Below are 27,117 nucleotides of genomic sequence, written 5' to 3' on the forward strand. Positions count from 1 at the left end.
TATTTCCTTTGAGTTCCTCAGGGTTTTGCCCCCCGCCTTTTTTTTTAGTTCATGCTGTTCTGTACTTTAGATATTTCTAGGAATTTTTCCTAGAACGGTTTTACAGCAATAGATTTTAGTGATGTCAAAGGATTTCTTCTCCCTCACCTATTTATTGATACCTGATATAGCATCTATTTTTGTGACAAAGATGGAATCCTGTTAAAGCTGGACAATTACAAGGCACATACTTCTGCTCTCAGGTACTGGTGCTAAGCAATAGAAAACCTGGAACATGAACAGACTCAGCACTTAAAATGGCTGCTTTGGGGCACGTTTAAAAGTTTGCTGTCAGTACAATTTCTGGAACTCCCTTACAGAATGACTAGCCTTATATTAGGAGTGGGGATGAGTAGGGATCATAACAGAGAGCTTCAAAGAGTGGACAAATTCCTGACAGTCTTTAGAGACCAAATGTGTTCATTTTAGATATGCTGCTACCTTTGAATTCTTACAATTGATATATTGGATTATCTTATGAGACAACTGAAAGTATACTTTCTCTTAGTACCAACAATCATTCTTCAGAGATTTTACTTTCTCACTTAGACTAAACAGCTTAATGAGGGCATTGAGACTTTAGTCTGTCTATCTCAGTACTGTAAAATACTAGGTATCCTGATGAAGATGTTCATTGGTATCTGTCGACAAATTACTTTAACATTTATAATAGTTGATAATATGTCTCTAGCTAGTGAGACTGCATTATTATATATTACAAAAATTCTGTTCAACACATATGCAGATCACACACACACACGGGTTATCTGAATACAGGAAATTCACAGACCATGGTACTGAGGAGAGTTAAAAACAATGTTTTCCTTACATATTTTAGTTTGTGACGTATAGAATCTGTAAGGAAAATCATCTTTCAGTAGTATGCCATTCATTAAAAGACCAGGAATGGTCATAGGAGGTCATATAGAATCACTAGATCATAGGTTTAGGGCTGGAAGGAACCTTAGAAACTGTTTAAAGCAATCCGTACATTTCATGTATCATTGAACACCATTTGATCTTGATTACTAAATTGAAGTCCTAGAATTGGAAGACATTCAGAAGATCAATGGCAAGGTACTTCAAAAGGTTGAACCATCTACAATAGCATAGAAATTAGCCAGGAGCTCAAGTTGGAAGTTAGCTTATATGTTGGCTTACCAAAGTGCCTAGCATATGTAAGTGTTTAATAAATATTGCTTGATTGATATTGATATATTCATAATCAGTTAAGATACTTTCCGCAATGTTTTTTTTTCTCAAAACTTTCAATGACAAAATTTTAGGTCATATTGCATCTCTCATAATGAAATGGGCACCCAACAGACATGTTTTGTGTGTATACAATCTAACTCCTTCACAAATTTCCTCCTCTCCAGAGACCGATAGGAAGGAACTGGTTAACACCACTAGAATTCTGTAGCCAATGAGTTTGTACAACAATGAATTTAACAGATTATGCAGAAGCTTATAAAGAAGAATCAGTGTCATAGTATCTGCATTCAGATTTTATAATGATTCACTCAAAAGGTAGATATCTATTATTTACTCTAAGGGGAAAAGAAAATTTAGGTACTTGGGCAATGATTCAGAGAGGATCTTCTGGAATTCATATTATCAGCTATTGGCTTTATTCAGGGAATAAAGTCTAATGATAATGTATGGTTTTGGGGAAGGCTCCAAATGTTTATTCAATTAAGTATTTAAGAAGTTCATATGTTCAGTGCTAGCCACCGATTAATGCCTTACTGTCTTATGCAAATGTCTTACGAAGAATTTAACGTCATCCTAGTTTATCAACAGCTGATAGTTGATGGTGTTACTGTGGATATGCACACACATACAGACACAAACTGGTAATCAACATGTGTCATCCTCCCTTAAAATCCATTATAGTGGAATTTATCTTTTATAAGGAATTTCTTAGCATTTTGTGAAGCCTCTTTTTCCCCCAAGAGTTTAATTATAGCAATATATTTCACACATTAATTATTCATATACATATAAATGGCATATATAATATACATATGTAGATCATTTCCTAATAATAGTTTCAGGAGACCATGAATTCATGAAATTAATAGATAGAACATATCATCATTTAAATATAGCAAATATTGAAATGAAAGAAGAAAAAAATTTGAATTCCACTGTCACCTTCTTAGGCTACTTTATCATTGCCATTAGGTGATATCCTTCTATCCTTAGATGAAATGCTTGCAATAAATACATCATGGTGCCTATTCAAAAAATGAATGAAGGGTTTCAAGCTTTTCTGAGACTTGTTGATTTCTACCTTATTTTTATTCTGCAAAAGACAGCCACTATCAAATCATTTCATTGATTACTAGAAAAAGGATTGAAATTAAGTAAGATTTGAAAATTTTCCATAAAGAATCTTTTTCTAGAATGTCAATGATGGATTTCTAATACATAGATCATTAATGAAGGTCTGCCTATAGAGATGGTGGACCACTGATTGAGGTCCCCTTTAGAGATCCTTTCTAACCCTATGTCTATTTCAAGTATATCATTGTTTAAGCACAGAATTTCAGGTGGTCCATAGGCAACATTTGTTGATGACTCAAATGACCCATGTTAATAGGGGTATTTTGAAGAAATTGACTATGAAACCCTCACTGTTATCCATTAATTCAATAAGTTCCATAACTCCTCCTCTTAATGCGTTTTTACACTTTGGATTTTAGATGGTTAATGTTCCTAGTTTTGTCACTATTATGATCTTGAGGGTGAACCAATGACTTTTTATTCAATGTTTGTGACAAAATAATTATCTACAATCCTGGATGAATAATGGCAAATAATGATTCTACAAGTTTATCATTACATACATTCATCTAAAGGAAAATTTGATGATAAAGGATATATCTGACCCATCTATTCAAACAGATCAAATAGAATAATTATTTGTTTAGGATCTTGGATCATGTTTTGAGCTGGGTATGGAGGGAATGCCAAGCAGCAAAGCTTCAAAAGGAATTTAAACTATTTTCCAGCTATAAATATAAATTTTCTTCTTACAAGTAATGATTTTGAAGGGGAAAATTCCAATATCTTTTCCGCAATGTTATCTTGAAAAAATTATTCCTACTTTTTTTCACTTTTGGGAAAGCATTGGCTAGAATCTATAATTGATGGCTTAGAAGTGATCTTAATATGGAAATCTGTACAAGGAAGCAAAACCCATAGCCATCTACTAAGCTTAATCCACCAAACACCTGATTATCCTGGAGAAGCGTGACTATGAGGTCTTTGTAAAGAATCCATATTAACTTTTTGAGACCATTCCAGGGGAAGAACTTCTGAACTGTGATGGGCTTCTGGCCAAATTTATTTAAAGGAAGCCTACTTCCATCTTAAAACTGTTCCACAGTAATCACAGCTTTGGACAAGTTATCAGAACACATCATTTGAGAAAGAAAGTTATTTCTCATAGTGAGTATGCATTGTCCTCGGTGGCATCCAAGGGATTTGTGAACATGAATTATATTTGAACTGTCCTAATCACATCTCATCACATTCAAATGAATGGCCAGGTGGAAATGATAGTATATATACATACTATTAAGTGTAACTGAAAATATATCATTGGAAAAGAGAGCTCAGTAAGGCTCACTAGGATTTTCTTTACTGAATATATAATGTTTGAAGACAGAAGTTAGTCCTATCAAAGCTCAATTTTTGAGATAATTGAGGTCATTTGACCCATGTTACACTGAGAGTAGACTAATATATCTTTGCCACGTTGATCAGCTAGAAATATGTTCCTCTAAAGGTGACTTGACAACAACAGAAGCATTAGATAACTCTTCTAGAATTAAAGGATATTGGGTTTTATGGTTATGTCTCCTTTGGGCCCATCAGAACTACAAAGTGAAGGGGACAAATTAGCTGGTCACTGTGACTGCTGAAGCATAGCCATTACATGTATTCTATATTTCATGGCATGGAGCAGATATAGTTTTTAAAGAGTCCCTCAATTTACTGAAATTCAGTAAGCATTTATTTATCCATTTCTTTATGCAGAGCTCTACACACTGGAGACATTCAGGTAAATCCAATGATCTTCTCTTCATAGAGGCTAATAGAGCTTATGAAAGGAATGCAATTCATGTACAAATAATTACAATACACTAAATTATGAGTGTTATATGGGGAAGCTAGAAAAAATTTCCCAGAGTACAAAAAGTATTAAACAGTTAATTCTTGAAGAATAGATAGTATTTCAACAAGTGTACATAGTTAAGTCAGGACCTTCAAGAAATAAAAAAAAGGACAATTAAAGATAAAGAGGTGGGGAAAAGTGGGAAATTTATAAGGAGGGTGAGTAGCTGAACTTAGTGTCAATGGTAGCATTGTGAAAGAAGGATGTAAAAGTAAGAAGGAGCCCAATTACCGATTAAAAATTAAATGAAAAGAACAAGATACCTTGAGAAGTTACTAAATATATGTCTACTTATGTATACATGCCCATATTTCCAGAGATTAAATTTTAGTTATTTTACAATTCTATTTCTATAAAATAGGAATAATAATTGCCCTTTGTTGCCTTGCAAAAATATTCTGAGTTTTTTTTAATATTATGAGTAGCATTATGTTATATATTGTGCTACTTCAGATAAGAACTTTAGATAAAACATAGCCTTTACCTTCATAAAACTTATATCTTGATAGGAGGATATGAAATACAAGTAAATATAATGACTGAGAAATTTATGAAAGTGGTACAGCCACGTGCCCTGGCTGGAGAATATCACTGCTGACTAAGGAGTTAAGATAAATACCAGGGAAAGTTTCTTGAAGAAAGTGAGATTTTAGTGACATTTGCATATTTAATAGGAAATGCAGTGTTATAGTGAAGTGAGCATTGGCCATGAAGTTAGAAAGAACTGGAGTATCTCTGACATATAGTAGTTGTATATGTATGGGCAAATGATGCAGTTTCAAACTATCCTAGAAATCTCTATTATTTAAAACAAAGTTGATCTACACCTAGCATAGTTCATGGTACATAGTAGGTGATTTAAAACAAATGCCTGTTGTTTGATTGATCTACATCAACAGAAGGAGGTTGGACAGTGGGAGTGCTTTCTACCAATGACATCAGGGGTCAAGATTTTTTTTAAAGTGAATCAGTGTATTGGGGGAATTTGCAAATACACAAAGGAATACAAAAGAATGATATTAGCAAAATGCAATGTAAGTATTATAGAATTATTCAGTTTAGCTTGTTTGGAGGAAAAGGAAGAGAATGGATGAGTGAGATATACTGGGAAAATCTCTTCCAAGTGGTGCCATTTAGTGGAGTTATTTGTATAAAACTTTGATGATGGGGGCAGCTGGCGGCGCAGCGGATAGAGCACCAGCCTTGGATTCAGGAGGACCTGAGTTCAAATTCGGCCTCAGACACATAACTAGCTGTGTGACCCTGAGCAAGTCACATTGCCTAGCCAAAAAAAAAAAAAACAACTTTGATGATAAGTGAGAATCATTGTGCATAATATATCCAAGATATCCTTTGGAGTCATTGAAAAATTTGCATTTGAGGCCATCCCTGACATAGATTGTTTTATGTTTCTCTGGACTAGTCACATACCTTTTCAGATCCCTAGGTAACTCTCTAGGACCACCAAGATGCAGAAAAGGTGCCAGCTTGAATTGGAAGAGGGAGTATTCTCATAAGAAAGTTTGCTATAGCAGTGAAATCACAGATGCAACCCCACCACCTTTCTGCCTAATTTGGATGAAGTTATTAGTCAGCTTTCAGGGCTCACTTTGAACTTTCTGGGTAATGATTCTCTTTCATTGGATACTTGCTATCTAAGGACAAGCAGAAGAGATTTCCAAGCAAGGGCTTATGAATTCACCAGCTGGCATTTCAGCCTGAGATTGCCCTGAAATAATAGAGGTCAATGGGGTCCTCACTGCTCCTACACAGTGATGGGCCCACTGCCATCTGTTAATTCAAGGCAGGCAGGGATGGATAGAGAAGCTGTCTTTGGGGCTGTTGTTTGCCAGCTGGCTCCTCATCCCAAAGACTTCCTTTTCCAGCATGTAGGCAGCTGGCTTGTGTCACTCATTTGCTCAACTTAGGAGTAGTGGAGTGGAGGAGTAGCAGATCTATCTTCTTAGCTGAAGAGTTCAAGGCAGGGCTAGTAGAGACATTGAGAGTGTGCATTTTTAAAGTTTAGGTTATGGAAAAGATAATGTTTGAGGATTTGTGCATGGATTACTGGGGGAGGGAACAAAAAAACAAGTAGGAGGTCATTTTGGGCACTCTACAAGCATTTTGTATGTGTGTATGTGTGTATTTTCTGAAACATAGCACTGTGGTATGCTTCATTAGTCACCATGTGATGTAACAATCAATTCTCAGCTAGCTCATAATGACACTTAGATCCCTAGGTATGATACCACAGAGAAGCACACAACTACATAAATAGATTAAATCAGAACTCTGCGTAATGAATAGGATACATTATATAATTCTAGAGAGTAAGTTTCTAGTGTCCTGCTTTTTTTCCTATTTGCCTCCTGCCTTCTTATTCTAGAAAAAAGTATATTCTATTATATAGGGTTGTTGTCATGCAACATGATTTCTTTTCCCAGAAATGATTCACTTTTATGGCATAAAGATGATATATCTCATCAGCATTTTGTATCAAAATAACATTTAAGTCGAGTATACCAGAATTGCATATACTAGTTGTAGTCATATACTTCATATATGGCAAATGACAATAAATAATACCAAATAAAAGTTCCTTGAAACCATTTCCTTCTGGCAGCAAGTAAATGGGAAAATAGTGGATTAGTACAATAAGCCTTGTGTCTTCACAAGTACTGTTGATGTTTTCCACTTGGGTATTCTAAGAACAATCAACTTCAATAACATTTGCTGGGGCAAATCTGGCTCTCTACCTGCCAGCACAAAATGAAATGTGAAGAAAGCAGTCACAATCAGTTTCCACCTACTGAGACATATACTTCTTCATCATGTTTGGCATTGAGTATTGTCAAAACAAGTTTCCCAGAAGCTCAAATAAGCAAACTCTTTCATCTTCCTTGACAACTAGTAAACTGAGTAAGCCAACTTAAATCGTTCACTGAAGGTCATAGAGTCAGAACCAGATATTGTAATAAAATAATTTTCTGCCTTCTCAGATTGTACTAAAGAACCATAACTACCCCCATGCCCATTTTTATCTTATTTTCTTAATTAATTTATTTTTACTTTTCAACATTCACTTCCATAAGATTTTGAGTTTTAAATTTTATCTCTCTCATCTCCTCTCCCTTCCCCAAGATGGCATGCAATCTGATATAGGCTCTACTTATGCATTCACATTAAACATATTTTCACATTAGTCATGATATAAAGAAGAATTGGAACTGATGGGAGGAACCGTGAGAAAAAAGAAAACAAAACAACAAAACATAACAATGAAAGAAAAGGGGAGCAAATAGTATGCTTCCATCTTCATTCAGACTCCAAAGTTCTTTCTCTGGATATGGATAGCATTTTCCATCATGAGTCTTTTGAAGTTATCTTAGATCCTTGCATTGCTGAGAACAGCTTAGTTTATCAGTCAGTCATCACAGAATGTGATTGTTACTGTGTACAATGTTCTCTTGGTTCTGCTCATTTCACTCAGCATCAGTTCATATAAGACTTTCTAGGTCTTTTTTTGAAATCCACTTGCTCATCATTTCTCATAGCACACTAATATTCCATTACATTCATATACCACCACTTGTTCAGCCATTCCCCAATTGATGGGCATTCTCTCAATTTCCAATTCTTTGCCACCACAAAAAGAGCTATGATAAATATTTTTGTACATGTGGCTCCTTTTCCCATTTTTATGATCTCTTTGGGATACAGCCCAGGAAGTGCTATTGCTGGGTCAAAGGGTATGCACAGTTTTATAGCCCTTTGGGCATAGTTCCAAATTACTCTCCAAAATGGTTGGATCAATTCACAACTCCACCAACAATGCATTAGTGTTCCAATTTCCCACATATCCAAAATTTATCATTTTCCTGTTTTGTCATGTTAGCCAATCTTATAGGTGTGATGTGGCACCTCAGAGTTGTTTTGACATTCATTCCTCTAATCAATAGTGACTTAGAACATTTTTTCCCATGACCATAGATAGATTTAATTTCTTCCTCTGAAAATTGCCTGTTCATATCCTTTGACCATTTATCAATTGGGGAATGACTTATATTCTTATAAATTTGACTCAGCTCTCTTTATATTTTAGAAATGAAGCTTTTATCAGAGACACTGGTTTTAAAAATTGTTTCCCAGATTTCTGCTTCCCTTCTAATCTTGGTTGCATTGGCTTTGTTTGTGTAAAAAACCTTTTCAATTTAATGTAATAAAAAAAAAGAGACTTAAGCATGTTTTATAAGTAGCCAGTCCACAATGATTTCCTAGGATTATAATTCTAGAGCTTAAAATGACTGCAGAGGCCATCCAGTCTTATTGTAAAAATGAGGAGCCCAGGAACCAGAGAGTTTGCTAAAGATTATATGGGCACTAAGTGGCACAGCAGGATTCAAACTCAGATCTGCTATCTCCTTTTATTTTCCTTCAAATTCATCATTGGAATAAGGAACAGATGATAGATTTATTTAAAAGAAAAAAAGTTTCTTACCTGTCAGGAAATGACTTGGGTTTTGTTCATTTTTATAATGTACTGCATATGTACCCATCAGTTCTGAATCAATGGATGAAAATTATTTTGATGCTATTTTAATGAGAAAAAAATAAAATAAATATAAAACAAAGTGTCAAAATAAAATTAATAATATTATTGAGGTATTTTTTAAATTAAGACTATATTTCTGCATACCTCAGAGATTTAGAGCATTGAATTCTGACAAAATTCAATATAACAAAGGGTAAAATCATTGGAATAAGTAGCAATCAGAAGGAAAAAAAAAGATTGATGTCATTGCTCTGACATTGGCTATATAAACATGGGGAGCTCCTTATTTGGGGTTCGTCACTTATAGAAATGGGAAAATAATGTTACTTGCTCTATCTACCTGAATCATGAAAAAAAATAAATCTTTGAATTTCTGACAATAATCATTAAACTTCAAGAATGTGGGGACTATAGTAAAAACTCATTGTATGTGTTCAATGAACGTTTTACAATAACTGATTCTCCATGAGAAATTGGAGTCTGCAGACAGATTGTGATTTTCTTCCTCACAATTTTCTCCCATTTAATAGAAAGATCTTTGCATGTTCTTCCCATTAGCTCATTTTAAAAATCAATAACACATTTCTATCTTTAAAGATTATTTCCCTGAAACATTTTTGAACATTAAGATTTACAGTAGGTAATCAAGTTCTTGGAGAAGTCAGTTTCTGGAAATAAAGAATCAAGCTAAACCATTTCTCACCCTAGCATTAACCATTAACTAGCCTTAAACGTTTTATTTTCCTAAACATTAATCAGAAACACAATCTATCTGAATAGTGTATTCAGTAAGTAAAACATTTAGAATCCAGTATGAGGCAGACTATAATTGAAAAGGAAAATTTCGTAACATAGATTGTGACCACGTGTGCAAATGCAGTACCTGAAGTTTTATTTGTAGAGGATGAGACAGGTAGATGGCCCAATGAGTAGAGCTTTGGATCTTGAGTCAGGAAGACCTGAGTTCAAATCCAGCCTCAAATAATAATGAAGTATGTGATCCTGAAGAAATCACTTAAAGCTCTGTTTGTTTCCCTTAATGCACTGGATTGGGAATTGGCAAACCCCTACATGGGGTCACAGAAATCAGATACTACTGAACAATTGAACGAAATATGTAGAGAACAGTTCTGAGAAATGTGCAGATCTTTGATTATAAGGAATTCCTGCCTTACTGGGGCTTATATTATGCTATTATACAAAAGATGTTAAGGCTCCAATTTGTATATCATTTTCATTTTTATATCCCAGCTCGTAACACAATGTCATGATCTTAGTAGATGCTTAATGAAACTGGTGAATTCAGTTAGGTTTGGGCTGATTAGCTCACATTCAACATGCATAACTTTGGCAGGATTTAATATAGGGAAAAAGAAAGAGCAGTGATCATTATCATTCCATTCATTTTCCACTTTTTTTTCCTTTCCTCTCTGCCTTTATCACATAATGTAAACACAGTAAAGGGTACATAAAACAGATGGTGGCTTGAAGGAAATTTGTCATTCTTTGAAAATCAGTGGAATTAAGTAAAAAACTTCTCCTCAAAAGAACTAGATGATACCCTTTCTAGATTCCACCTAAGTCTAACCCCAGCCTTATTGCAGTTTTAATCTATCACTGGAAGCATGATTGATAATACATGAAACCACAGTGACTCAAAGTGTATTTCAAGGTTATTTTCCCCTAATTCAGACCTTTGGAAAAAATCACTATTAATAATACAATTTATTCTCTTTTAAAATGACTACAGAAGAGCTCCAAAATAACCTTTGCAAAATATAGCTGATGGATATTATACTTTCCTCCACAAACTTTATAGTCACTGTACTTCTATGTCTGTCCCTTTGCACAGGCTGGTCCCAATTCCTAGAATGCACTTCCTCTTCTCCTTTACCTCCTGGAATCCTTCATTTTTTTTTCCCTAAAAACTCTGCCCAGTTTACATTTTCTGTGCTCCCAGTGGTTTCCCCTTTTGTGGCAACTAGATGGTACAAAGGATACAGCACTGGTACTGAAGTCAGGAAGACCTGAGTTCAATCTAGCCTCAGACCCTTACTAGCTAAGTGATCTTGGGCAAGTCACTTGCCTGCTTGTTTCCTCAACTGTAACATGAGGATGACAATAGTATTTCTCTCTCAGGATTGTTGTAAGCATCAAATGAGATAATATTTGTAAAAGGCCAATAATTGGTACTTAATAAATTCTTGTGTCCTTCCTTCCTATTACCCTATATCTATTCTGCATATATTTTACTCTGTATATGTTGTCTCTCCTCTAAGTGTCTTGAGAGTAGAGAGAGTCCCATTTTTGCTTTTGTATCCTCAACATCTAGCTGAAAAGTCCATGTTAGTTGAAAGAGAATACTTTTAAATCCTGCATAAACAATATGTTTGTGTTTATTGATTGTTCTTAAGAATTAGATCTAACTTAAGTGAGAATCCAAGCATCCATTCCTTAATTGTACTTTACTAATTACTGATCTGATATATCTTGTTTTCTCTAATACGCACCTTTATCTTTGTTTGTTGGTATACGTGTGTATGTGTGGGCCAAGGATCAAGAGACCAGCTACACAATTATCAAATCTAAAGAGACAGCTATTACTGCAGATGGTTTGAAACCGGCTTCAGTATATGTCTTCCAAATCAGAGCGCGCACAGCAGCAGGCTATGGTGTCTTCAGTCGAAGATTTGAGTTTGAAACCATCCCAGTGTGTAAGTCATTTTAATTACTGTCAGCTCATGTCTCTGTAATGGTTACCAGAAAAGAGTCAGTGGATCAATATCCTTGCAGGGAACTCTGTCAGTCTTATTCTCATTCACTCTCTGAGGCATGATCCCTTTAGTTAAGAAACATTAGTCACGCCATTACTCTAAGTTGGCGGGTTAGCACATCTGTCCCTGTTTCCTCAACTCATTTAGACTGGTGGGAGATGAAACATCAGGAAATCCTTAAACTTTGGAAATGTGTAGACTTTGGTTATAAAGAACTTCTATTTATTCTTGCCACACTTTTATTCAATTGTTGCTATTTATTTGTTGCTGGTTGTTTTATTGTATTCACCTATTGCAACCCTACCCTAGAAGGCTTTATGAGAAAATTCCATGTAGAACCTTACTTATTGTGTGTCAGGGTAGGAGGGAAGAAAATTGTCTCAGGAACCACTGTGATTTAAAACACATCTCCAACACCATCAGTCTTTCCTCAACAAAGCTCTGAGCAGTATCTTTTGAAAATCTTGCTTCAATATCTCCTTTATTAAACAGCATTAAAAATATATTTTTGCTTCAAATGTTTATCAAATATATTAATGATGTGCCACAAAACAAATAGTTCAAGAGGAAGAGATTAGAAAAATCTCAGTAACTGAACTTTATAGATGGAAGAGTCTCTAATGTTTATATTTTTGCCTCTACTCACTTGAGTGCAACTGTATCAGTATTTCATTGAAATTGCATATAAATGTAATTTCATTTGCAATTTGTGATATACACATATTTACATTGTGTGTATGTGTGTGTGTGTTTTAATTGTTTTTAAAGCATATAATATGGGAATCAAGAATGTGAAATCTGGAAGGGATCTCAAAGGTACATTACTCCATCCCCCTTACTTTACTGACAAGGAAACAAGAAAAGAAAAGTGAAGTGATTTATATTTTCTATTTTAAAGAACAAAAAGTTGCTGCAGAGTAAAAATAATTATTATTTGCCTTTATTTTTAAGGTTGCTATAATATTTTGTTTCTGAAAATCTAGTTTGCAATGACTGGAAAGGTTTTTCCATTAAAATATAAATATTTAATATTATAGGAATTTTGAAAATCAGTGTGAAATATGTCTATCTTAGTTCTTCATATTAATACTCTCACAATGAGGGTTTCTCATGTCTTTATCCCCCAGAGTGTTCTTTCAGAATGTATACTTATTACACAATAAGTTTATCAATTTGTGGATGAGCAAGCTTAACAATTATAGAAGAATGAATTACTATTTTAATTTATTACTATGTTATTTCATTAGAGGATTTTATTTGGAACTAAATCTATTGAAGCTCATCTGTTAAGGTTTAGAAAAGATTGTTATCTACAATAAAACAAAACCTATGACAGTTATTTAGGGGGCTATAGTAACTATAGATAGATAGTTCTCTTCATAGTTAAGCCCCAAAAGAGTGAAAAATGGAAATAAAAATGTGAGGTCATTACCATTAATGATCAAATCAAAGAACATAAATGTAAAGGTAAAATTAAAGTAGAAGCAATAATGATTAAGTTATAATGCAGTAAAATATCTGTAAAGTATAACTGAAATCTGTAAAGTATAGCTGTATATTTATATGTACTGCCCTTTTAACATACAGTTTTTACACTCTAAGTGTGGATTACAAGGACTGCTTTTCTAAGAAAATGCGAGAGGAGAATTTGAGACACGTAGAATTCTAAAATTAAGGAGAATATGTGTCCAGTGTATGTGTGACTGTCATGTTCTCTCTACCAATGAGGAAGGAATCAAAAGAAAACTACTAGGAGTTTAGGTTCAGAATTCAGTTGATAAAGAAATCTCTTGCTGGACCCACATGGGGGAAAATGGACTTCAAGAAAGGCATCAAGGAAGTCCAACTGTGTGATTCTAGGCCTGAAGCCTGGCGGCTCTTGCTCTACACAACTCAATACATTAAAATCCAAAGTTACACAAGTGACAAATTAAGGACTAAATGTTCACCTTGAAAAAAATTTATTTGCTTTATAAAGTACTTTATTTTATGACAAATGATTCTTATCTACGTACCTATTATGTGATTATTTTTAGTGGAAAGATCAACCTCTTAATTTCAAAACATGATTACTTTATGACCAGAAAAACACAACTATTTTATGGCTACAGCTCTGTATCTGTATTGCTGAAAATTATATATAGCATCTAGGAGCACCCCTACCACTTGCATGTACATTACCTCCAGACAAGTCATCCTAGAGTCAAAATATAGAGTGGGTAATCAACCACTCAAAATTATGCTTTTATGACCTCACTTATATGAGACACGCTGTGATCCAGTGACATTGGCCTAGTTACTGTTCTTCACACAAAACACTCCATCTCTTGATTTCAAACTTTTTCCTTGGCAATATGCCATGCTTGGAATTCTCACTTTCCTTTTCTCTGCCTTTTGACTTTGTCAAAGTCCTAGCTAAAATCCTACTTTAGACAAGAAGCCTTTATCCTTTTTAATTCTAGTGAGTTCCCTTGTTGATTATTACCAATTTGTCCTGTATGTATCTTGTTTTATATAGTTGTTTTCATATTATCTCCCTCACTAGAAGCAGCTAGGTGGCACGCTACATAGAGTGCTGGCCTGGAGTCAAGAAAATGAGTCCAAATCCAACTTCAGACACATCTTAGCTGTGTGACTCTGTGCAAGTTATTTCATCTGTGTCTGCCACAGTTTCCTCAATTTGGGAATAATGATAGTAATAGCATCTTCCTACCAGGTTGCCATGAAGATCAAATGAGATATTTGTAAAGCATTAAGATCAGTGACTGCAAATAGTTGGTGCTCATTTCCTTGTTTCCCGTTAGACTCTTAGCTCTTTGAGGGCAGGAACCCTCTTTTGTTTTCCTTTCTATCCCCAGTGCTTAGCACATATTTGGCACATACCCAGCACATGGTTGTCACTTAATGAATGGTTATGAGATGAGGTCTGAGGAGCTTAGGAGAAGCTTGTTTTAAAAGGCTAAGACATAAACACTTTTTGAATGTATCTTTAAATCTAGCCGTACATTTAAGGTAGCATTCTATAGAAGAAAGAGGCATCAAAGAAAGAATAATACCTAGGTAATATAATTGGCATGGATGACCACAAATGACTTCAGAATTCTCTGTAATATCTAAATCATTTTCCTTTCCTTTTCATTATTATAACTCAAATATTTTCTCCTTATTTTGCATAGCCAACTCAAAAATAAAACAAAATATCATTTATTACTTTTAGAACAAGGGTAAAAGGAAATGATCCATATTCTTTACAGTACAAGGAAAACAATAATATAAGGTTGTAAATTAAAAGCAGGAAAGGACTTCAAAAGCCATCAGTTCTAAACTCATTTTTACAAATGAAGAGCCTGAAGCCCAAACAGGTTAAATGACTTGTCAAATCATACAGCCAATAGGGATCTAATTTGAAATGTCAACTCAGATCTCCCTCATGCCAAAGTCCTGGTCCATCTTTACTACACCATGTAACAAAACCAAACAAAACCCAATAAAAATGAAAAACAAAAAATATGGTAGTGTCTACCAGTTACTTAATATTAAGCCTTATTGAAACAAGAAAGGAACTGGGGATGCTCTTGGCCAGGGGAATTGCATAACTCTGGAAAAAGCTTAGATGAATAAAAAGTTCCATTCCACAAAATTCACTTCCTTTAGAGGATATTTTACACCTACAGTTTGGCCTCTTTTCTGCCTCTCTTCTCTCCTACTTGCCTTTAGATTATACAACATACTCCCCACCATCTATCACAATCCACTAAAATAATCATTCATTATGCTAATAGACTTCTATTCTTGGGCAAGAAAGAAACCAATTTATCTCATGTTATTGTCACTAACACCAGATGTAGAAAAATAGGATCATTTTTGAAGTTGACAATTTAATGAAAAGAGGGCATGCATTGAGAGGCAGAATATTAAGTAGATGGAGGGCTGGCTTCAGAACCAGCAAGACTTGAGACTCAGTCCTGCCTCTGACATATATTCTGGCTGTGTGACCCTGGGCAAGTCACACAATCTCTCAACATTTAAGCAATGTCTCTTAGGCTATGAGTTTTAGAGAATGTGATAGCCTGCATGGGTAAAGAATTCCCATATATAGAAGATCCCTATGTCAATGAAATTAACAGTCTAATCCCTGTCCTCATGGTTTAGATTCTCTTTCCTTATTTCTAAGTAAAAAATAATGTTTTGATAAGGGTTATTTGAATGAATTCTTTGAACGTGTATACACACATGCTATAAATACATACATATGCACTGGGTCTGTATATGTATATGAATACACGCGTTTGTGTATGCACATATATGCACTCACACATGCACACTTACTATTTCTTCATAGTGTAATAGGATAATCTTTGCATTTAACATCTGAACACCTGGGTTTGAGTTCTTAGTTGTGTTCTGACCTCGGAAAACTTGAGCAAATCATGTAATTTCTAGAGTCTTAAGTTACTTCTTCTGTAAAATTTTAAGGCCATACTTATGAGCTCCAAAACCTCTTCTGTATATTTAAGCTTGAAATCCTACATTCCTATAAATCTGTGGATCTCACACATATTTCATCACCTTAATTTTTTTCTTCCCTCTTTTTTTTTCTTTATCCTTCTGGGAAATGTAACTGCTAAGCTTCCCCATCTGAAGATAATTATAGTGGAGAGAAAAAGAATCAAAATAAGAGGAGGACTTCTTTCTTCTGTCATCCACTATTGTATTATCTTCTATCTCCCTACTATCCAAATTCTTTTCTTTATTTGTTTGTTTGTTTACTTGTTTTCTGACCCAACAACTAAAAAGCCCTCTTAGTTCTTAGCAGTCCTCAAGAGTTTGGACTTGCTCTGAGATTAAGTATTCTGGACACTCTTCTGAAAGATAACATTTTTATTCATGCTCATTTTCCTATCCTTGCCTCCATGTCTCTTTAATAGTTTATATAATGTCAGAGCTCACTGTGTATTATCATAGGTCTCTTTAGCCTTCTCCCTTTTTTTCTTCTTTATTGGAATTGGTTGTGTTTGTGATCTGGGAATTACATTCTTGAGAAGTGGAGGTTGTGCCCAATGTGAAGTCAGACTCCTGGAATTTGAATGCTGACATGGCCACTATCATTGAGACTTTATGTTATTCATTTGCCATCCCTGTGTGCCTTTCCTTATCTGTAAAATTAGGGGATTGCGTTAGACATCACCAAGATTCCTTCTAGCTCTAAATGTGTGATCCTTTGAATCTTAGACTGAAATTTTGAACCTGGAATCCTATTTCTTCTCTCTCTCTCTCTCTCTCTCTCTCTCTCTCTCTCTCTCTCTCTCTCTGTATGTATGTGTATATATATATATATATATATATCTTTTGAAATCAGTTCTGCCAAAAATGACACTATACTCAACTTTCCCTTCCTGTTCTCTCATAAACTATAAGATGTGGTGGTCATTACTTATGATGTTTTTATCATCTCTATTTCAGTGCCCAAATTTTCCTTATTGATCAGGATTAAGGACAAAATAGAAGTTTCCTTTTTCTGTTCTTCCATCTCCTTTTTTTGTTTTGTTTTGTTTAGTTTTTGTCTGCTTCTTTTCTAAATTTATTTTTATTTTTATTGATTTTTATTTTTTAACATGTTTTTTAAAACTTTGAGTTACAAATTTTTTTCCTTCCTCCCTCCCCACCCACCCTCATTGAAAAGGCAAGCATCTCAATACAGGTTATAGATGTGTAGTCATGCAAAACACTTCCATAGTAATCATGCTGTGAAAAACTAAGTATATTTCCATTCATCCTATCCTGCCCCCCATTTATTCTATTCTCTCTTTTGACTCTGTCCCTCCTCAGAAGTGTTTACTTCTGATTATCTCCTCCCCCAATCTGCCTTCCCCTCTATCAACCCCCTGCTCTCTTGTAAAAAAAGGGTGAATCCTTATTTTCCAGTAGGATAAGACAGATTTCCATACTCCATTGTGCATGCTATTCCCTCCTTAAGCCAAATCCTATGAGAATAAGATTCACTCATTCCCTCTCACCTTCCCCCATTTTCCCTCCTTTGTAAAAGCCTTTTTTTTGTCTGTTTCATGTGAGATAATTTACCCAATTCTACTTCTCCCTTTCTCCTCCCAGTATAATCTTCTCTCACCCCTTAATTTTATTTTCCAGATATCATCCCTTCATCTTCAACTCACCCTGTGCCTTCTATCTATCTATATAATCTATCTATCTATCTATCTATCTATCTATCTATCTATCTATCTATCTATCTATCTATCTGTCTATCTATCTATCTGTCTGTCTATATTTTTTCCATCCCACTACCCTAATACTGACAAAGGACTCATAGTTACAAATATCATCTTTCCATGCAGGAATGTAAATAGCCCAACCTTAATAAGTCTCTTACTATTTCTCTTTCCTGTTTGCCTCTTCCATGTTTCACTTGAGTTTTGTATTTGAAAGTCAAATGTTCTATTCAGCTCTGGGCTTTTCCTCAGGAATGCTTGAAAGTCCCCTATTTCTTTGAAGGATCATTTTTTCCCCTAAAGGATTATACTCAGTTTTTCTGGGTAGGGGATTCTTGGCTGTAATACTATCTCCTTTGTCCTCCAGAATATCATACTCCATGCCCTCTTGTCCCTTAATGTAGAAGTTGCTAAAGCTTGTGTCATCCTGATTGTGTTTCCAGAATACTTGTTTCTTTCTAGTGGCCTGCAATACTTTCTCCTTGACCTGAGAATTCTGGAATTTGGCTACAATATTTCTAAGAGTTTTCTTTTGGGGATCTCTTTCAGGAGGCGATCCATGGATTCTTTCAATTTCTATTTTGCCCTCTGGTTCTAAAATATCAGGGCAGTTTTCTTTGGTAATTTCTTCAAAGATGGTATCTAGGCTCTTTTTTTGATCATGGCTTTCAGATAGTCCTAATAAATTTTAAATTATCTCTCCTGGATCTATTTTCCAGGTCAGTTGTTTTCCAATGAGATATTTCAAATGTTCTTCTATTTTTTCATTCTTTTGGATCAGTTTTACAGTGCCTTCATTTCTCATATAGTTGCTAGCTTCCAATTGCTACATTCTAATTTTTAAAGAAGTATTTTCTTCAGTAATCTTTTGGACTTCCTATTCCATTTGGCCAATTTTGCTTTTTAGAGCATTCTTCTCCTCATTGGCTTTTTGGACCTCTTTTGCCATTTGGATTAGGCTATTTTTTAAGGTGTTATTTTCTTCGGTATTTTTTTGGGTCTCCTTTAGCATCACTCTTAGTTTTTCCTCTACTTCTCTTGCTTCTCAAAATCCTTTTTGAACTTTTCCATGGCCTGAGACCAATTCATATTTTTCTTGGAGGCTTTCGATGTAGGAGCTTGAGCTTCATTGCCTTGTTCTGGTTGTGTTTTGATCTTCTTTGTCAGCAAAGTAAGATAATATAGTCTGACCCTTTTTGTGCTGCTTGCTTATGATCCTGGCCAATTACTTGAGTTATAAACTCTTTGTTATGGTAGGGATCTGTTTCCAGTGTGGAGAATGTACTTTCCCAAGCTTCAGGGGTTTTGTGCAGCTGTTTTCAGTTCTTCCAAGGTGCTATGATTAGGGGTGAGGGGTTTACTCCTTTCCTGTTCTGTGCTCTGCTCTATGAATGGCCACAAGAACTTTTATCTGTCTTGGAACTTTGAGGAGGAGTTCCTCTTCAATAGACACTAAGCTGTTCCTCTCCACCAAGCCAACACTTCTCCCTATCCCAGGACCACCACCCAGAAATGTGACCCAGAACTAGCACAAACAAAGCAAGAGAATCCTGTAGCAGCAGAGAGATCCCTGCGATCTCCCTCTGATCAGCCACTTGATTCCCCCTCAGTCTGTGGACCAGAAGCTCAGGAAACAGCTGCCACCTGGGGCCCGAGCTAACGGAATGGGGCTGGGACCCAACACTTCTGTCTCACCATAGAAACAACTCATGGGTTGAGAAGTCTGGAAGCCACCACAGCTGCCCACAGTTCAATCCTCTGAGGCCTGCTCTAGGTTTGCTGTGGCCTGCGTGTTCCTCTCCCAGGCACAATATACCTTTCTGATCAACCCTCCAGGTTGTCTTTTGCTGGAAATTTGTTTCACTTTGTCTTTTTTCTGGGTTCTGCTGCTTTAGAATTTGTTTAGAGCCATTTTTTATAGGTATTTGGAGGGGTTTGGGGGAAAGCTCAAGTAAGTCACTGCTTTTACTCTGCCATCTTGGCTCTGCCCCTCTTCTCTCTGTTCTTCCATCTTCTAAGGAATAATATAATTAAGGCAAGTTAAGATTGTATCACTTGCTCTGCTTTAGCAGAACATTTTGGCAATTAATCATATATATCCTTGCAATGCTCTTGCATATTGGATGTGATCTTGTTATTTAATTTTTCTCATATTTTCTCTCTTCTTTCCCAATGATATTTTGAGGGGGTTTTTTTAGGGTAGGAAAAGAATCTCTTCTGCAAGCGTAAGAGAATTTACCTTAGTGACTTCTTCATAGTACATATAAATATTCGGTTTTTGAGTGGTTCATTCATACTATCATAATCTGCTGATTGTCTGAAAAAATGTGTGTTAGGACTATTTATATATTTAAATTACCTAAAGTCAGACTATATCTTTTTAAAGGCACATAAATATATTTTAAAGCATATTCTTTTCTTCCCATCTAAAGAATTTTAATTCAAATAACATGTTAAGAAATTCTGTGGAAGTATGTGAGAAGTTGAGATAGTAATGTCACAAAAGTGTAATAATTCAAATGTTAATGTAAGAAGCATTTCATATCTAATGTGTTTTATTATAGTAGTCATTATCATTTATAAGTAGAATAAAATTAGCTTATATAAGAAAGTAAGTCCATATTATCAGAATTCTATTTGTTACAGAAAACATTCTCATTACATTCATTCAATCTTCAACAAAGATAGTAATCTCTTTAAGAGAAGCAATCATTCACATTGATCTTTGGGAATCCCTCAGTGACTAATATAGTTCCTTACATGGAGGCAGGTGCTTAAATATTTAATGGATGAATGGATGGATGAGCCAGTGTTTTCTATCCTTGTGTTTTAAATTTAAGGTACTTTTTTTAAACAAAAGGTTAAGGGGAGGCAACATGGCAGAACTCTTCCAACATTCTCCTCCAAACAACTTTAAAATAATAGATCAACAGAATTCGGGAGTGGCAGATATAACAAAGGACAGAGAGAGGCTTTTTTTCACCCCCAAGATAACACAGGAGGCTATAAAGATGTATCTATGACATGGGGGAGGAAGATTGCCCAGAGCACATTTGGTTGAACCACCAGTTGTGGGACTAAGTGGTGGTGACAGAAACATCAGCAACTTCAGGAATTCTCAAGCCAGAGATGGTAAGGGGGCCTGGCAACCAGTCAGAAAGAGATTTCAGAGTACTCCTGTGCTAGTACTACATACAGAACCAGATGCTGTTTAGCAATTCCATCACCTATACCCACTTCTGCGTCATGATTCAAGGGCAGTGAAGAGGAAAATATTGAAAGGGCAGGTAGTACTTCAGCCTAATACACATCTAAATTGGTTAAAAAAAAAACACAATACCTATACACATATACACACACACACACACACACACACACAGATAATATAAAATACTTGGGAGTCTCCCTGCTAAGATAAACCTAGGCACTATATGAACACAATTACACAACACTTGAAAAAAATAGAGCAGATCTAAACAATTGAAAAAGTATTAATTGATCATGGGTAGGCTACATCAATATAGATAAAAAGGACATTTCTGCCTAAGCTAATTTACTTATTTAGTGTCATACCAAGCAAACAATCAAATAATTATTTTATAAAGATAAAAATAGCAAAATTCATTTGGAAGAACAAAAAGGAAAAAGGAAAAAAACAAGAGAAATGATGAAAATAAATGGTCAAAGGCACGAACAGCCAGTTTTCAGAAGAAGAAATCATAGCTATCAATGGTTACATGAAAACACGCTCTAAATCAATACTGATTTAACAAATATAAATTAAAATATGAGATATGCAAGCTCTGAGATACCACCTCATAACTAGCAGACTGGTTAAAATGAAAGGAAAAATGAAAATTCTGGAGGGGATGTAGGAAAATTGGGACATCAATGCACTGTTTTTGGAGTTGTAAACTAGTCTAACCATTCAAGAGAATAATTTGGAACTAAGACTAAAGGGATATAAAATTGTGTATGCCCTTTGACCCAGCAATACCACTATGAAATCTGTATCCCAAAAAGTTCAAAGAAAAAGGAAAAGAAGCTATTTGTACAAAAAATGTTTATAGCAGCTCTTTTTGTGGTGGCAAATATTTGGAGGATATATATGAAGGGATGCCCATCAAAAGGGGAATGTTTGAACAGCTTCTGGTATATGAGTGTGATGGAATACTGTTGTGCTATAAGAAATGAAGAGCAGATTGAGAAGATTTACTTGAACCCATACAAATTCAGGTAAGCAGAATAATACATGCCATAAATGTAAGGATGATCATCTGTGAAAAACTTAGCTACTCTAATCAAGACAATTCCAAAGGATTTATGATAAAAAAGGAAATGATATCTAACTACAGAGAACTGATGGACTCTGAGTGCAGATTGAAACATATTTCTTTTTAGTTTCTTCATTTTTGTTGTTTTGGTTTGTTTATATTTTCTTTTGTAACATGGCTAATATGTAAATGTGTTTGACATGACTTCACTTATATAATTGGGAGCAATATTCTTGCCTTCTCAAGGATGGGGGAAGAACTGGAGGGAGAAAGAGAATTTGGAATATTTTTAAATGATTTTTTAAACATGTAATTGGGAAATATTTAGTTAAATAAGCTGTAAATATGTACACACACATGTGTATACATATGTATGTATATAAGTATGTGTGTGTATATATGTGTGTATATATGTATATATGTGTGTGTGTATATATATACATATATATATGTGTATATATATATATACTTAAGAAAATACTTAGCAGTTGCTGACATAGAGAGGTAAATATATATGATTACTCTAGTAATGGAGGAGAAACATGAAAATCTAGTGGAATTATTGAGGAACTGTTATAACAAAACCTTAAGATATTATTTAACACCTACCAGACAGGTTAAAATGATAGAAGGAAAAAGTAGCAAATGTTGAGAAGGATGTGGAAAAATTGTGACCCTAATTCATTGTTGGTGAAATTGTGAAATGATCCAAACATTTTGGAGAGCAATCTGGAATTTTGCCCAAAGAGCTATTAAGCTACCTATACTCTTTGACCCAGCAATATCATTACTTCATCTATTTCCAAATATGATTAGGGAAAAAAGGAAAAGAACCCATAAGTTCTAGAATGTTCATAACAGCTCTCTTTGTGGTGACAAAAAACTGAAAGCAGTAGGGATGCCCATCAATTGGGGAATGGTTGAACAAGATGTGATATATTATTGTGAAGGAATACTACTATACTATAAGAGCTCAATAATTTTATGGAAAAAAAAAACATGGAAAGGCTTACATGAAATAATAAAGAGTAAAATGAGCAAAACCAAGAGAACACTGTAGGTATTAACAGTAATATTGTTTTAATAATGACTTTGAGTGAATAAGTCATTTTGTCTATCATAAATACCCAAATTAACTACAAAGGACATTGGAAAAAGATTCTATCTGCATCCAAAGAAAGAATTGATAAACAGATGTATAGAATATATATAACGCATGTATGTATATGTGTGTATGCATGTATTTATCTGTATATATATTTATACACATATATACATACATACATATATATGTGCATACATACATACATATGCACAGGGTGAGAGGGAGATATATTTATGTCTATTGGTAGCTATTTCTAGGCTAAAGGGAGGAAGAAAAAAAAGGGGGGAAATTACATGATAATTTTTTGTATGTTTGAAAAGAATAGCAAGTTGTGCATAGTCAATTTTTAGTTTCATGTAAAATCATTTTATTTTTCCTTTACTGTGTTATGGAAATGCTTGTTTTATTCCATAATTTAAAAATAAAAACAAACAAAAATGATGATAAAATAAACCTCTCTCCAACAAATATTATCCATGACAGATAAGTGATCAATTTATGTTTTAGCAGGAATTTGTTTTCCTTATTATACATATTTGTAATAAGAGATTTTGTTTTATTTTTCCTCAATGAGTTGGGGAGAGAAGAAGGTAAGAAAACAGGTTTCTCTTTGTTGTTAAAAAAAAGGTAAGAGAGTGATATAAATGTGGAATGTTGAATGCTTTCAGAAAAGGTTATTATATTATATGTTTTGCTTAACTATTTTATTATGTTAAAAGAGACCACTTTCAAAGTAGAGATAATCGATAAATTTATGATATGTGAAAATAAGACCCTTAAATAGAAATATTAAAAAAGATAATTAAATTATGAAAAATGCAAAGACCAAAAATGAAAAAAAATCATATTCTCAAGGATTTATATTTTGCCATTGGAGATAGGAGTTCATAAGCTTCAGTCAAATGTTATGGGGGTCTGTGAAACAAAGAAGGCTACCAATCCCTCATTCAAATGTTATTCACTACATGAGTCCTTCCCTTACTGTCCTGTCAGTAATGCCCTCCCTCCTTGGACCTCAGGTAGCACCCTTTTCTCTCCTCCAATATTATAGGTGTCAATGTCCTGAATATAGCAGAGGTTTGAATAACTATGTTTTGTTTTGTTTTGTTTTTTTGTTTTGTTTTGTTTTGTTTTGTCTTGTTTTGGGGAAAAAACAGAGGTGGCAGGTGATTTATACTGTCGACTTATTCATTTTTCAGGACTTAAAAGTATATGGGAAAACCACTCTAACTGTAAAATAATTCTCCTAAGTTATTATAGTGTAAATTGTAGCACATGATAAATATAGTCAAACTAAAACTTGGAGTAGAAGAGGAAGAATTAGACTTTTAAAAGTCTAATTTTGTTTTCAAAACCTTGTTAATAAACATTGAGATTATTTCACAATGAATGCTTTGGACTTAAAAATGAATAATTTGTGAAAATCAGTTTTTCTCTGTATCTTCCATGGCAATTGGTTCACATGCAGAATAAACATCTAATTAGAACAGCACTGTGACAAATGTAAAGCATTTTTTTAAATTATTTTCCAAATTTTATTTTGGTTGGATCATTGTTTTAGACACTCAGTAACATTTCATTCTCAACTGGCACTTTGTCTTTTTCATACAATAAACACTGATTTATATGTGTGTTGTTTCTTGTAGCAAAGATGTTAGCATGATCTTGCCTCATTTATTCTAGCGTGTGCCCCTGGCGTCATCAATAATGTCATCAATTATGTTAGCAAACCTGCAGAAGCAGGATTTATTAGATAACTTTTGCCCTTCCTGTCTTGTCAGATCTTCACCAACAGATTACAATCTACCAATCAAAGTGTGGCTGTATATGTTAACATTGCTTTAATTTCTTGATCATTCAAAATGCTGTCTTTCAGATACACGTGCACAAGTAGCTCATGTAGGTAATGGATTTGAGTAATTTAAGTAATGTACTATGTCAATTTCATTCTTTACCTTCTTGGAAAGGATTTGGGACTTTAAAAAATCATTTTCCATGATGAATAATGTCATTTTCTCATTCCCTATGAAAGCAAATCATACCTCTGAAATCACGAGTACATTGTATTTTTGACATCCAAACTTATCTCTTCAATTTTTGTATCCTCCTTGCATCTATTTTTTGTGCTACTTATGTTGGTAATCAGTGTAAATTGCCTTGAATTGCTATCTATATGCTTCACCTGTTTGAATTTGTTTTGTTTTGTTAAATAACACAGTATGTGTAAAATAATTTGAAACCTTAAAATGACATAAAAATGTTAGCTATTGTTGTTGTCATCATCATGTCCCAACTAAGTTCTAAAATCCTAAAGAGCAGATGTCATAGCTTTGTCATATTTTTCACATTTCTGAATGTTACATCCAGAGGACACTTAGAATGTTTATTGACTTTTTAGATGTATTTATATACATTTGCATATTTATCTAAGTATGTATATACATATGTGTGTAAATATTGATGTATTCGTATACATATAAAATGTACACCTTGTAATACAATTATTACTTTTAGGAATATTATGTTATTTACATTTCTATCTCCCAAGTATTTACCACTCAATATTCCACATTACAGATACATAATTATCTTTATATAATAGATGAATGAATGATACCTTAATTAAATAACTATTCATAAAATTTAAATTTATACAATATGTTATTTTAGAGGACAAATAATTGGTAATATTTTACAAGCAGAATTAGGGCAACTTGTGGTTCATTTTGTTTTGAACAAAGTTTCTGTAAGAACTATTTGACATGTCCTCTAAGGTGATTGCATATAATAATAAATTATTCACAGCCATCTGAGAATATAGTATGGGCATCAGATGTTTAGCAAGTGAATTAATTGTTTGTTCAGGTGAAATGGAATGTATTTTAGTATAATTTACTTGCCATTTGATTCTTTACTGTGTGCAGCCTGTGATCATCTACTCCAAATATACAAAATTCACAGAATGGCCAAATCACAGAATTTTAAAGTGGGAATCAATCTCAAAGGTCCTCTGATAACACCTTGTCAATGAACAACAAATCCCTCTAAATCTCCCACAAGTAAATATCTAGCCAATTTGGTCCTTTCTGTTTTGAATAACTAAAATTATTAAGAAGATAATTTATCATTACATGGAATTTAAATCTACTTCTCCATAATTTCCAAATGATCCTATGAGAACATTGTTCTTGCTTCTCCTATCTAGGGCCAAAGCAAATAAATCAAATATATCTTTAACAGTTAATTTTTTCAGATACATGGGTTAGAGATTGTATCAGCTTCATATATTATTATTTTTCAAGATTTAACATCCCTAGTATCCCAAACAGTTAGTGCATAGAATATTTTATTTTGGTTTGCTTTGTTTTTACCAAGTCTCTTTACAATCCAATGGTGTAGTGAATCACTAGTAGCAAAGCCAAGAAGATCTATATTCAAATCTTTGCTTTTGACAAACAGTGGACATGTGGTCACCACTGACAAGTCATTTAAACTCATCCTGAATAAATCCATCTCTTTTTAAGACTTTAAATATCTTGAATAGTATGTCCTAGAATGTTGCTGGGAATCACTGTCAAGATCACCAACCCATCTTTTGGAGAATTTATATTGATCTTTTTTCACAATCACAACAGTTTTTTTCCCCCTCTAGTCTTTAGGAACCTCATTCATTCTTCATGATTTTTTTTCAAAAGATACCACATGATCTCAATATATAATATCCACTAGGTTCTTTCACAAAGTTGTGATATAATTTGTATAGGTTTGATGACTGGTACTTATAGAGGGCAATTGGATACTTTGGTACAGTCTGAACTTATTTTAGATTTCAACTCCCTGTTCACTCCTACCCCCATCCTCATACATAAGATTGTTCTTCCACTCCTCTAGTTGGCAATGAAAGCTTTTCATAAACTTATGATACCTTTCCAGACTTTATATACTTTACTTCAATCAATG

At 34.2% G+C, this 27,117-nt stretch overlaps 1 protein-coding gene across 9 annotated transcripts in view; it reads left to right on the forward strand.

The window, feature by feature from the left end:
* EPHA5 (EPH receptor A5) overlaps nt 1–27,117 on the forward strand; it is a 493,180-nt gene that overhangs the window by 377,184 nt on the left and 88,879 nt on the right. For all 9 annotated transcript variants that reach the window (XM_020999825.2, XM_078148799.1, XM_020999824.2 and 6 more), the window contains one exon: nt 11,332–11,491. In XM_020999825.2, the coding sequence (XP_020855484.1) occupies nt 11,332–11,491 (160 nt within the window). The remainder of the gene's footprint in view (nt 1–11,331; nt 11,492–27,117) is intronic.

The sequence above is a fragment of the Phascolarctos cinereus genome, unplaced genomic scaffold (genome assembly GCF_003287225.1).
Source record: "Phascolarctos cinereus isolate Bilbo 61053 unplaced genomic scaffold, phaCin_HiC Scaffold_9;HRSCAF=440, whole genome shotgun sequence".
NCBI lineage: Eukaryota > Metazoa > Chordata > Mammalia > Diprotodontia > Phascolarctidae > Phascolarctos > Phascolarctos cinereus.